Here is a 13,983-nt window from a genome sequence, read left to right on the forward strand (position 1 = left end):
CATGGATACCTGGATTTGCATCTAGTAGAATCCCTTCAGGGCTAGGACAGTGGTCCCCAGACTTTTGAAGGTTGCCCTCCCCAGCCCCACCCCAGAGCCAGGAGCAGCGATGTGGCTGGGAAGGGTGGGGGCTGAGGCTGGGGCTGCAGCTGGCTGTGGGTCTGGAGTCAGGAGCATGGCCAAGGATGGGGGCTGGAGCAGGGCTGGGAGCTAGGGTTGCCAACTTTCTAATCCCAGAAAACCAAGCACCCCTTCCTGCCTGTCCCTGTCCCTTCAAGGCCCGCCTACCACTCACTCCATTCCCTCCCCCCATTGTTCACTCTCCCTCACTTTCACTGGGCACAGGGTTGGGGTGAGGGCTCCAGCTGGGGGTGCAGGATCTTGGATGGGGCTGGGGATGAGGGGCTTGGGGTGTGGGAGAGGGCTCCGGGTTGGGGCAGGGGGTTGGAGTGCAGAGGGAGATGGGCTCTGGGGTGGGGGTGCAGGCTCCAGGTGGGGCCAGAAATAGTGGGTTCAGGATGCAGGAGAGGAATCTGGGCTGGGGCAGGTGGTTGGGGTGCAGAGGGTGAGGACTCCACTGGGGGGTGCAGGCTCTGGGGTGTGGCCATGGATAAGGGGTTTGGAGTACAGGAGGGGGTCTGGTCTGGTCTGGTATGGGGCCAAGGGGTTCCAAGTGCAGGAGGGGCCTCAGGGCTGGGGCAGGGAGTTGGGATGTTGTGGTGCGGGGGGATGTAGGCTACAGGTGGGAGTTTGGGTGCAGGAGGGGACTCCAGGCTGTGCCACCAACCAAACTTTTAACAGCCCAGCTGGCAGTGCCAGTCAGAGCTGCCAAGGTTCCTTTTTGACCAGGCATTCTAGTTGAAAACCAGACGGCTGACAGCCCTACTGGGACAGGAGCCAGATGCAGGGCCGGCAGCTGGGGATGTGGCTGGGGGCAGGACCGGAGCAGAACTGGGGGCACTTTGGGGACCCCTGAGCTAGGCTAACCTCCCCTGTCCATGGCAGAGGCCAAATCTGCAAGCAGAAGGGATCTTTACACATTCTAATGATCAAAAGTGCCCCAACTGATTCTCCAATTTTACACCCACAGATACCCAGGCTCTTTTATAGCACTTATTTGATGTCCATTTACCTGGCTACTCTGACACATCTGGTAGTCAGACACCTAAGAAGTGCTGTAAAATGTACCTGCCAGATTGATATTTAAAATGCATGTACAAAAGCAGAGGGCGCTTCTGAAAAATAAGGACCTTCATATATGAGTTACTAGGCAGGAATCTGCGCTACAAGTTTTGGATTTGGAGCCAAACTTCCGCAACATTTATTCTGATTTGGGAATCCAGAGTCGAGGTGCAGACTATTCTAAAGAGGAGCCAGCTGCACAATCTGGAGCTGATGCTAAACCCCTTGTAGTCTGAGGGGTTTGGATCTGGGATTTTAGTTTGGGCCCATCCCTAGTAATTACACACTGATCCAGAGTGACTGAGAACAGTTAGGTCTGTCCTGGGTCTCTGCAGCTACAAGCACTGCACAATCCTTGAACTGTGCTCACACATTCTATAACCAGACCCCGGAAGCCCTGCCTGCTGGAGTGGGACTGCGACCCCCATATGCTGCAGCCGTAAACACCCTGCCTATTGTAACTAGGGTGACCAGACAGCAAGTGTGAAAAATCGGGACGGGAGTAGGGGGTAATAGGAGCCTATTTAAGAAAAAGACCCCAAAACTGGGACTGTCCCTATAAAATCGGGATATCTGGTCATCCTAATTGTAACAAGGCAGAGCAAAAAGAAACCTCCTCAGCCCTCTCATCTCCATGCCTCAGAAATAAAGCAATAAAAAGCTCCCTGCTCCATAGCATCTATTTCCCTAGAGATGCTGTTGGACGAGCTGCAATTGCTTTTTGCCCACTGCAGTGCACTGAGAGGGGATTTCAACGGAGAGGTTGCTTGACAAGCCAGAGAGCAGAGCGGGAGTGGGTGGAGGGAGGCTCTGGTAGCCAGTCAGGCTGTGAGTGTGTAACCCTGGCTGTGTCAAGCTCTGACACTCCCCAGGGAGGAGTGCTTTCCCCAGCTCCACTCTCCTCATCTCCTGCCAGGGAGCACAAGGGAAATGGAGAGATGAGAATGCACAGGGGGGACCCTTAAATTGACTGCATCCCACCTCTCTGCCTGCACCTGCGGACAAACTCCACACAAACCATGAGGAAGAGCCTCTTCACCGACCCTCCTAGTATTGCTTTGTCTTTGATTTAAATCTTTACCCACTTCCACAAGGGGCCATGGAGCAGCAATATCTCTCCAAACTCCACCCCACAGTGGATTACGGAGCAGGAGTGTTTCTTCTGATCATAGGTGAGTTCTCCCTCCTCAGTCACTGATGCTTGTTTTGGAAACAGGAACTGCCAGATTGAAGCAGACCCATGGTCCATTTGGTCCAGTCTCTGACAGTCGCCAGGACCAGAAGTTTCAGAGGAAGGTGCAAGAATAGGCAGACGGGATAATCTGCCCCTGTCTCCCACCCCTGGTCTCATCCTACTCTCTAGTAGTTAGAGATTGGCTTGAGCCCTGATGCACAATGTTTACTATCCCTTCCAGAATTTGTTGCCCATAATTTTGAGAATTAACTTTTGCCAGCAGACGTTCTCCTCTGCAGAACCAAGACTGTAAATCGCCTGCCTCCATTTCAGCATCCCGGTGCTGGAGTTCTATGGGTCACTTTGACGATCAAAAAAAGAGGCAGTTTTGTGGGGGTCTGCACAGGACAGCATCTTTGGTCTGATCCCAGAGTTGCTTCTGAAGAACAGCTCTGCTTTAATAGGACAAGCTTGTACAAAAGAGTGAGAGGCTTTTCAAATAGCATGTGAGTTTTGTATAGGCTATTTGTATATTGGCTATTTGTGTTTTTGAAGGTAGATTTACAATGAAGTACAGTACAGGGGTACATATATACCACGCAGAGTGTGGCTTCAGTTCAGGATCCTTATTACTTGTGGGCTTCTTGCATGCTTCCGAATAGCATCTTAGTGATCTGTTTGTTAAGGCTGGGATTTTCCAAAAAGCCTAAGGATGTTAAGCACCCAACTGTTACTGCATTTCAATAGGATTTGAGTGCTTAGCTCCATTAGGCTCCTCGGAAAATCCCAGTCTAAATTCCTAGCCGCACTATAGGTGAGAGAGGGAACTAGCTAGTCAAGGTGTATTTCAGAAATGATGATGCGAAGTGTTATAGAGGAGGGGGAAATATGTTCCCCGGCTAGGGATCTATGGAAAACAAGGAACACTGTTTATCTTTCAGAGGTTGGACATTTCTCTGACTTCTTCCCCTACAAATACATCACTGCTGCATCTTATTCACAAACACACTGCTACAGTCTTGCTTTTACAGCTAAGGGAAGGCACTGTAAATCATTGCTGACTGTAGAGAGCGGGTTCACCATAAAACTTTAGATCAACCTCGCTGCTGCAGAATCGTACTTGCTTGAAAATAAAACAGACCCAATTGTTTGCTCTGGGTATTTTGGACAGGCTACTGTCATTTTTCTTGCCAAAATATTATTAAAGAGTGTAGTGGTTTGCTAGGTGAAAGCATCCTCCGAGAAAGAAGGGACAACATTTTGTTACTTCTGTGCTCCTCTTAGGTCAGCTAGCCTGCTTTTATAGGAATTTGCACCTTGTGCCTATTTTCATCATTTAAAACAGCCTATCCCTTAACAATAGACTCTTAGTTCAGCCTAGGATTTGACTGAGTGAGGTGCTCAGATACTACACTGATGTGGGTGGTATAAGGACCGATATAGGATCGAATACAATGTTGGTTAGCTCAGTCTAAAGCCTTGTGAAACTCCAGTCAAAGCAAGGTTAGTTTGCAAGTGCTAAGCTGATCCAGTTAAAGCCTGTGCTTCCCTAACAGCTTAGCACAGGTTTAAGCATTTTATTAAGACGATATTAAAAAGAAAGTGAATGGTACAGAGTTTAAGCATAGGAGTTTCTGGTATTAAAGTACAATCACTTTACTCACTGGCAAGAGTTTAAGTGTTATCTAGCTAACTAAACCATCTAACACCGCACCCTTAGCTCCTAGTCTAGCCATAGTCATCGTGCAAAGGAACAGACTCTGATGTTAAACCATTTATTAGGGGCTTGGGAGAAGTATGAAGCATGCCATGTGGACATAATGGCTAGCATGCTACAAGGTGTTGAGTAGCATCCAGTCCCCGGGGATGTTGAATGCACTTTGAAAAACCCAGGTGGCACTTAGCATAATGACCAATCAGACGTGCTAGAGTTACCATATTTCAGGTTCCCCAAAAGAGGACACTTCTGAAGGGAGAGGAGCTAAAGAAAGTACCTGTGGTGGGGGTACTCACAGGGGGTGAGGGGTAGTGTCACTTCCTTTCACGGTGGCAGGGTGGCTGGTGCAAGCCAAGGATGCAATGAAAGCCATCAGCCAGCTCCTTCCTGTGGGACCCACTCCTGAGGGCTGAGAGCGACTAGGTGGGTGGTAGGATCCAGCAGCTGTGGCTTGCAGGGGAATGGACCAATCAGGCGAGAGGAGGGCAGAGGACAGGAGGGCAGATGCAGGGGAGGGACCAATTGGGAAGTGGACCAATCAGGGCTTTTTTGGAGCAGCAGATTGTCTGCTCTGCAAAAACTCGGGACATTTCCTGTTATTTTATAAATACCACTGGAGAAAGAAAGCTCAAAAAAGAGATGTATGGTAACCTTAACACAGAGTCCAATCCTGCAGCTCTGCATGTAGAGGCCTGGGAAGGTTGGGTGCTGAAGTCAGGGAGACAGATCTTTGTGATGAATTCAGCAAAGCTAATAAAGCTTCAGAAAGGAAGTTTATTCAGCAGAGATTTTCACTAAAAGAAGCATTAAAAAACTGAAGTCTTATTAGGTGAAGGGTCAAATTCTGCTCTTTCCTCAGTAAAGTCACAGAATAAAGCAAAGGTCTGACCCCCCAAATCATTGTGTTTTGAACGTCACAGGCCCAATTCATTGGTATGTCTTGGCAAGGACCAGTTAAGCCAGGTTTATGGCTGCTTTGCATTGCAAGAGCTGTGCAAATAAGCCAGACCATATCAGGGAATCTGGCCCTGTATATTTTAAGCCAGGCACATTTCTGTGCACTAGTTTTTTAGTTTTTAAGATCTCACACAAATCATATACAGATGGATCAGCACAGATCCTCTAGGCTAAAACAGTGCTTCTAGGTCCCACAGGAAGGTCTGGGTTTGATTCTTAGCTCACCCTCACTGCTTTTACACTAGTATGACCCCACTGACTCCAACAGACTGACACCATCCTAAAGAAGAGGCGCAGCTGCAGGCAGGTCCCAGTAAGGACAGGGAGCAAAACAAAATGTCCGGTGCCTGGCTGCAGCAAAACAACGAATGCCGTGATTAATTCTGCAGCATCCTGTCACTAACAATGTCTGTTCAAGTCAGCTGCAGGGACTGACCCAGGGACTGCTTGCTCAATTGTGAGGATACATACATTCAATACTGTGAAGGGCTTTGATGAAAAACCCTACGTAAAAGCCAAGTATTATTATTACTACCACATAAACTTGATGACCAGGCCTGGCAGCTTACAGCAGCACATGCATACCTCTGTGTTGTCTAGCCACTAGAGGGAGCCAAAGAGCCACATCGTTAGCCAAACGCCTCCGAGTGTCCCAGCGCACCTTAGCTCTGTGTCTGCAGGGACGTCCTTTCAGAAAAGTTTTTGTGGGGGAGGTGAGGAAAGCACAGTCATGTCAGCATCTAGAACATTACACGTGTTTATTTCATATCCTGCAAAGTCTGTGGGGGAGGGAGGGGTGAAAAGCGGAAAGACATAATGGAGAATATGAAAAGTCAGGGGGGGCAAACCAAGGTTTTGGGGGAGGGCAAGTACCCTCCTTACAAATGGCACCTCTACATACCTATCTTTTAGATAGGCCAGCGACTGGCACTGCGCATCACTGGCATGTCAACAAACACATCGATCATTATTATTATCTACACTTGTTTCTCCCCTCTCAGGCATCCTGACGATTCTGGGGAATTCAGCAGTCCTTGCTACTGCAGTGAAGCGCTCTTCCCATCTCAAGTCACCCGAGCTGCTTATAATAAATTTAGCTGTAACGGATCTTGGAATGGCCATCAGCATGTACCCGCTGGCCATTGCCTCAGCATGGAACCATGCCTGGCTGGGAGGAGATGCATCCTGTATATATTATGCCCTGATGGGTTTCCTCTTCGGTGTCTCCAGCATGATGACCTTGTGTATGATGGCTGTGATCCGGTTCCTTGTAACCAACTCATCCACATCTAATAGTAAGTAATGAAATATAACACTGAAGAGTGTCAAGGCCAGGTCGTGGGCAGCCAGACCTAGTGGTCAGAGTTGGAGTCCACAATCAAGAGTTGAGAGTCAGCTGGATCAGGATACTGGGAGATCAAAGGCAGGAGACAAACTTGGGATCAGAACCATGAGTCAGTAACCAGGGTCAGGCCGGGTCAGGATACTGGGGGGTCAGAGACAGGAGTCAAACTGGAGATCAGAGGGGAGGAGCCAAGCCAGGTCAGGATGCCAGACATTCAGGCTCGGGGAGACGCAGGATGAGGAGGCATAAGGTACACAGTCCAGGACAGGGTGAATCCTGGTTGTTCAGACAGCTTCCCGTTCCTGTTGCTGGCTTAAATAGGGCAGGCAGGCCAATTGGCTACTTTGGGACTTCTCCAATAGGACCTTGAGAGCGGAGCTTCAAACCGTGGCTGGACTTCATAGGTCCTGGGGTCAGCAGTTGTCAGCAGGCTGCCCAGTGGAGGGCTGATGTATGGCTGCTCCTGTGGACCTGGGTCATGACAATGAGTCATCCGGGGTCCACAATAGTAGAGCATTGGGCTGTTACGTTGAAAGATTGAGTTTCAGGTCATAGGTGGCTCCCAGTTCATCTTGCTGGCTTCTGAGGATCCTTTCCTTAGGCCCCTAATGCAGGATTGTGGATTACATTAGGCAGCTTGGTACACAGGAGCTAGGAACTGCAGCACCCCAGTACCTTTGTGGATATGGCCCTAAGTCTCTGTTCCTCACTTCTCTATATGTCAATGCAAGTGATTCCTTCCTCCCATCCTTTTTCTGTCTCGTCTATTTAGGCTGTAATTTCAGGGAAGGCAGTGTCTCTCACTAAACACATGTACAGCACCTAGCACAACGGGGCATCTAGGTGCTGCTGTAGTACACATAATGCCACAATGATGGATTTCAGACTAGAATTTGGTGCTTAACTGTCCTGAAACTCAGAATCTTTTAAGGTTTGTCTATCCCTGTTTCTTGGTGACCTGTTAGGATCCCCACTCCTTGTGTGGGAAGCTGGGCATTTCATGAAAGTGATATCTTTCAGGTCTCCTGAAGGAAGAGTGCAGTAGAAGCCACTCAGAGTTATAAGCAATTTGATAGCCCCTCTTCAGCAGGCTACTGACAGCTGTTTCCAAGTAGGCTGCACTTCATTATCTTCAATGTGTTGTCAGCTGCTCTTAGGGGGAAATGAGTAAAGAAACCATATGGCAGAGGAGGAGATTTGGCTTCAGAACAGAAGAGACAGACAATAGCCTCTAGGGTGCGGGGAAGCAGAGTGAGTCCACCATGACATGTGACCTATTAACTAGAATGAGTTGGTTCTACAAGGCATCACTTAACAAGTAACATTACCAAAGCACCAATGAGAGACAAAGGCCTAGTTCCTGGTATTGCAAAAGCTACTTTGCATTGGCCTGGATTTCCTGGCTACGGGAAAATTGGGCTGGTGAGAATCCACATCCTGACTCATGCACCCCCTACCTGCAAGAAGCTGGCTGGGAGAAAGAGGCCTAAGCAGACAGCTGCAGGCTGGCAATCCTCACCTGCTGGCATGGCCCCCTGTAGGCTGGTACGATTCTAGAGTAACAGCCTTGCAGCTGCTCTTAGTTGTTCCAGGGACTAGACTGGCATTCAGAGTACGTCTACACTGTGATGAAAGACCTGAGGCATTGCTGCAGCTGGCCCGGCTCAGCTGATTTGGGGTCACAGGGCTCTGAAATTACAGCGGAGATGTTTGGGCTCAGGCTGGAGCCTGGGCTCTGAGACGCTCCCTACGACATTGCAATGTTTAGCTCTGTGGCCTGAGCCTGGGCTCAGTGACTTGGTGCTGCGAATATTTTATTAGAGCATCAATTTCCCCGCAGTGACCCAACGATCAGGGATCTGCAGTGATAGCTCACCACCTTTGCAGCACCATTCCTCGGCTGCACTGGATGAGAAAAGGCCAGTTTGAGGATCTGTCACAGAGGGCTGTGAAAGCCAGGGCACCTCCTTGACTTCAGCTGTGGTTGGCATGGTACAACAACATTGATACATCAGAGGGCACTGCCTGGTGGGCAGGGCTGGCTCCAGGCACCAGCTTATCAAGCAGGTGCTTGAGGCGGCAACTCCGGAGTGGGGTGGCACTTCCAGGTATTCGGCGGCAATTCAGCGGAGGGTCCCTCACTCCCGCTCGGAGCAAAGGACCTCCCGCTGAATTGCCGCAGATTGCGATCACCCTGCTGGTGGGTCCCATGGGGCAAATCTTTTATTCCTTTCAATTAGCCCTGAATTCATGGGGTCAATGTGAGATTCATATGGACTTGCTGTTCCTTTCCTTCCAGGCAATACAATCAACAAGAACACCGTTCGCATTTCGATTGCGTTCATCTGGCTGTGCTCGCTGCTCTGGGCCATTCTGCCTTTGCTGGGTTGGGGTTATTATGGCCCTGAACCCTTCGGCATCTCCTGCACGATAGCGTGGAGCGAATTCCACAAATCCGCCAACGGCTTCTCTTTCATCCTGAGCATGTTCATTCTGTGCACGCTCCTGCCTGCGCTGACCATCCTCGCCTGTTACTTGGGCATAGCATGGAAGGTTCACAAAGCATATCAGGAGATACAGAACTTTGACAGGATCCCTAATGCGGCTAAGCTGGAAAGGAGGCTGACACTGGTGAGTGACCTGAAGAGCCACAACAGGTCAAAGCAAGCAGGGGCCCTGTGTGATGTGACCCTTGCAGGAACCCATCTAGCTCCCTTCACACTCAGTGAGTGGGAATCTCTTGCCCACTTTATTTTGCACCTATCTGAGGATCTGTGCCATTTCTCCAATCTGATCCAGCCAGACTGTTTTACATGGGTGGCACATGAACCCCCCATTCGGGGAGGCTAGCTCCCAGCCCCTCCCCTTCTGCCTGAGACCCCTCCCATTCTACCTCCCTTTCCTGCCAGAATCCCAAGCCTCCCACAGCAGCCACAGAAGCCCTGCCCCAAGTCCCAGCCCTCCAGCCCCAGCCACCCCAGCCCACCCACTTGAGGCCCTGCCTGCTTCAAGGGAGAGACTGAGGGAGGATGGGAAGAGGAGCAGCACGGGCTGGACCACAGGAGAAGATTGGGACGTGGCGGAATAGGGGCCTCAGGGCGGACCCATAACTTGGCTGTTTGGGAAAGTTCAGACTCCCCTGACCTACTATACCCGTCACCCATGCTGTTTTTATAAGTGACTCAGAATATCTGAGAGCTGCTGATTATTCCTTTCTGTGGCCTAAGAAACTGGAAAGAATTGAGTGCAACTTTCCAAGCACCTAAGGACTCCTCCCCCATCAGCTCCAAACAAGCTGACAGGTGCACAACTCGTACCTTTTAACCAGTGCTTAGAGATGTGGGAGATCCAGGTTCAACTCTCACCTCTGTCTGACAAGGAGAAAGGATTTGTGCTTGCGTCTCCCATGTGACAGGAGAGTGCTGTAGGCACTGGGCTGCGGGTTAATGTATACTGTCAAAAAGCTGCTCCCCTCCAGAGGGAAGGTGGGCAAATTGATATTTTTGCCTGTTACACAAGCATATGGTGTGGGTTAACTACTGTAGCTATGCCATGTCTCGAATAGAAAATATGGGTTGGATACAGAATTTGGGTGAAATACTTTAGCTTGTGCTGTGCAGCAGGTCAGACTAGGTGATCATAGTGGCCCCTTCTGGCCCTGAAATCCATGCATTCATGTTGGAAAGTGCTTTGAAAACCTCAGATGAACCCTAGCATGGAAGGGCTGAATGTTATTTTGTAAGAATAGGGAACAAAACAATAATTTTTCCTTGATGAACAACATAAAGGACTCTCCAGTTCAAAGAACTTTTATTTCCTCAACTTCCATCTGCTGGTGCATAGTGTAATTTGTCATTATTTTACTCCCTTCTATGCTACTGTAAACAGAAGTGCATTGCCCAGATTCTGGGTACCCTTTGAGAAACTACATATCATAAAATAAGGAGGCTCTAGCAATTACCCTAGGATAACACTACCCTAGAAGCAACATATGGCCAAGGTTAATTGAAGGCCCAGATCCTAAAAGGCACCTAATTTCCACTGATTGGGAGTTAGGTGCCTAAATACCTTTGAGGATCTGGGCCTAAGAGAGCTACAAGGTTAGAAGTGTCCGTGTTGCCAACTTTTGCAATTTAATTGCAAGTCTCACAGAATTTGGTGTTTTTCTTAAAGCCCCAGCTCCTGGAGTCACATGATTACCTGAGACTCAGCTTTTATTTAAAAGAAAAGTTTCTAGCCTCATGGTTGCAGAGAAAAGCTGGAAAAGGTGACCCATAAAGGCGTAAGCATTATAAGACAAATAGAGAACCCAGAATGGTGTGTTTTTTTTTTCCCAAGATTGTAAAGCTGTTCTACTGATTTTAGGGGCCTGACTCATGAATTTTGAAAACTCTAGGCTCCTACAATTGCCAGCCTCGAATTAATGAGCACAGATGAGAGCTCATCACTTTTGAAAAATCAAGCCACTTATTAGGAGCCTTAAAAAAACAACAAATCAGATTCCTATTTATTTAAAATCTTGTCCAAATTTAATAAACACCACTACCCAAATCACCTCCAGAACTGCCTCGCCTTCTAACCATCCTTCAGCCTCACCCATCTCCTAAGTCCCTAGAGACCAGGGAGACAGCTGGGTCTAGTTGCACAACTGGACATGGAGCAATGGGAAAAGCAAATTCTAAAGGTTCAGGGCCCTAATGAGGCATATCTCATACCCTCTGCTGACTGCGGCTGCGGCAGCCTCTCCTGGGGAGAGAGGCAGTCTTCTAGATAGTAATTATTGTATTAGAAAGAAGTGATAAAAGCACTGATGCATAATTACTCTTCGGAGAAAGTCATTACTGCGTGATTCCACCCCATAGTTCTACAAATTTACATAATTTGTTCTCCCCATCCATTGGACAGCAAGGGTTGTTCAGTCTCCAGCTGCATTCATTTCTTGGCCTCAGCTGAGACGGCTACCAAGGCAAACCAATTAGTGCCCTTCCAAAGTGCTAGGTTTTCTGTTGTGGACGCTTGTCAGCATTCATCAATTCAGAAAGGAGACCTAGTAGTTAAGGTCACAGGGGTTTGATTTATGCTCTGATAAATGACAACGCTTTGATCATGCCCTACCACTGGTAAGACCCAGCTGGCCTCCCATCCTAGGAGTAGATGGTGCATGTTAGACACACTCATGCATTGTGTGTGACTCACCGATCAGTGCATTCTCCCACCCCAGCAGGGCAGGCTCTGTTCCTCTGGTGCCTGCCGCTGACAACCAATCTGGCTTTGCAGAAGTCTGCTGCTTCTTGTGGCTTGGCCCTCCAGCCAGATCAAGTTCAGTCCCCTTCTGGGGTAACAAAGTCCCACAAATAATGGTTGATGATGACCTCAGGCCAGGTCTTCAGCTCCTGACTATGAGCTCAGTGGACCTTCCGTCCCTTATCTCTGGGTGTTTAATAGTCCTTACACCTTGTATCGGGGGCTTTCACACCATTCTCCTTGATGGCCAGAAGAGGAACCGAGACCCTCCTTCTCCTCTGGGTTCCAGTTCGGGGGCCCTGTAGCAAGCAGCTAAGATTTGCTCCCTCAAGCTCCTTGCTGCTTCCCTGTACCATTTCCTGCCTTGCCCTGTCCCTCAGCCCTTTCCCCCACTCCCTTCTGAGCTCTTCAGAGTCTGTTCAGACTCTTGTAACAAGCAACTCCTCCCTGCAGGGCCACTTCCTGTCTTTCCATCAAGGCTCTCCACTGGGCCTTGTGCCATCCCGCTCAGTATCTCTCCTGGCCTTTTGCCAGAATTCCCCCAAACCTTCTCCCCTCAGGGCTGCCGGCCTCTTTTACTCCCCTGAAGTCCTTCCTCTCTGTTAGCCACCCAGCTCCTTTCCAGCTGGGCCAAATCCTAAATTAGGCCTGGCCCACCCGCCAGGTGCCACTAACACACTCTTTGCCAGAGTGGTGTACACACCCTCTCACAGAAGTGCAGTGATTACCAGGAGGTGTCCTGCCTCAGGATCAGAGCCATGATTCATTAATGTGTTCTATACATGTAACTACCACTGTGGACAGACATCCAGAGAGCACTTGGATCCACACTGGTTTCAACAGCATGACTACACTGCCATGAATTATATACCTCATGTACTATGCTGCCCATTAGACCTACATTATACAGCCGTACCCCTGATTTATGCTTGTATAAAAGTATCTCCAGTCATGCTGAAATGGGTGTAAAACACGTTAAGGTATCATTTTGAGTGGGGTTCTGTCTTGTAGCCCTACAATATTTTTAACGAACATAGACTGGATGGTGCTGAGTAAGGCCGGTCAAAAATTTTCCATCACAGCTTTTTTTTGGGAGGGATAAAAAATTGGGGTTTAGACTAAACAAAGCTGTTCATTAAAAGTGTCTTCTTCTCTGTACGGAAAGCAGAAATATTTTGAGTCAGCAGTGCCTCGCGAGAGGTGTAGTTCAGAGCCCTTATACGTCCATTCGCCGCCATGGTCCAGGCTCTCTGGCCATACTCCACCACCTGTGACATATCACAGCCAGAGAAGGAAAAAAGCAGTGTTAGCTGAAGACTGAACACACTGTGCCTTTTTCAGATGGCCGTTCTTGTCAGCGTCGGATTCCTTGGCGCCTGGACACCCTATGCAGCCGTCAGCTTCTGGTCAATCTTTAACTCCAGCAATTCTCTACATCCTGTCATTACGCTACTGCCGTGTCTGTTCGCCAAGTCTTCAACAGCTTATAACCCTTTCATCTACTACGTCTTCAGCAAAACTTTCCGGCGTGAAATTAAGCAAATGAAGTGTTGCTGTGGCTGGCTACCTCACTTTAACACAGAGAACTCGATGGAAAACCACCTGTCGATGATGTGGATGGGTAGAGAAAACATACGTGCTTGTCCAACTGCAAAGCTGAACTACGGGGAGGCCTCAGCCCAATGAGCAGCAGAGCTGGCTTTACAAACACAGCGGAAAAGCTTACTTCATCCTGTATTGTAGGGACTGAGTCCAGGAGGGCTGTCATGATGTATATTATCATAAATTGCTGTTGTAAATTGAGTGAAATGTTGTAAAGAACCATGATTTTTTTTTAAAGTTAAGCAGCAAGGAAACAGATGTTTTGAAGGACTTTCACTTTATGAAAATTAAAACATCGGTGGATTCCCCTCTGCCCTAAACCAAACGAAACCAGCTTTAGCTTAGCTACTGTGGAGGAATAAGTATGATGCTTGAAAGAGATTTACTGGTTTTTATTTTTTTTCCCCTATGCTTCTGACTTTATGCTGGAATCTCATGACTGGGCCTCAAGAGAAAACAACTGATAATACTGGAAGTTGAACCCCACACCTCGAATTAGATGCCTTTACACAAAGAAGGAGAATATGCCACTTCCCCAGCAATAAGAAAGGACAAACATAGCAGAATCAAGAACGCTCACCAGCTGGAAGAGACAGGGCTACGGGATGCAGCAACCACTTGCAAAATAGCCATTTGAGGGCTACAGTTGTTTGCCTCTCCCAAATATACAGGGCCAGGTGCCAGAAAGGCATGTCAGGGCAAGGATTCTATAAGAGGGCGGGTCTATGCTGAGACAGCTCAGAAGGACTGAGGCAGTCTAAG

General features: G+C 48.6%; 1 protein-coding gene across 1 annotated transcript; it reads left to right on the plus strand.

The window, feature by feature from the left end:
* The first annotated feature begins 1,869 nt into the window (after nt 1-1,869).
* On the plus strand, nt 1,870-13,983 carry LOC127048853 (opsin-5-like). The gene is made up of 4 exons (XM_050948915.1): nt 1,870-2,354; nt 6,032-6,325; nt 8,675-9,006; nt 12,961-13,983. The coding sequence occupies exons 1-4, from the start codon at nt 2,282-2,284 to the stop codon at nt 13,303-13,305; spliced, it is 1,044 nt and encodes a 347-aa protein (XP_050804872.1). The 5' UTR covers nt 1,870-2,281; the 3' UTR covers nt 13,306-13,983.

This window comes from Gopherus flavomarginatus, chromosome 4 (assembly GCF_025201925.1).
Source record: "Gopherus flavomarginatus isolate rGopFla2 chromosome 4, rGopFla2.mat.asm, whole genome shotgun sequence".
NCBI lineage: Eukaryota > Metazoa > Chordata > Testudines > Testudinidae > Gopherus > Gopherus flavomarginatus.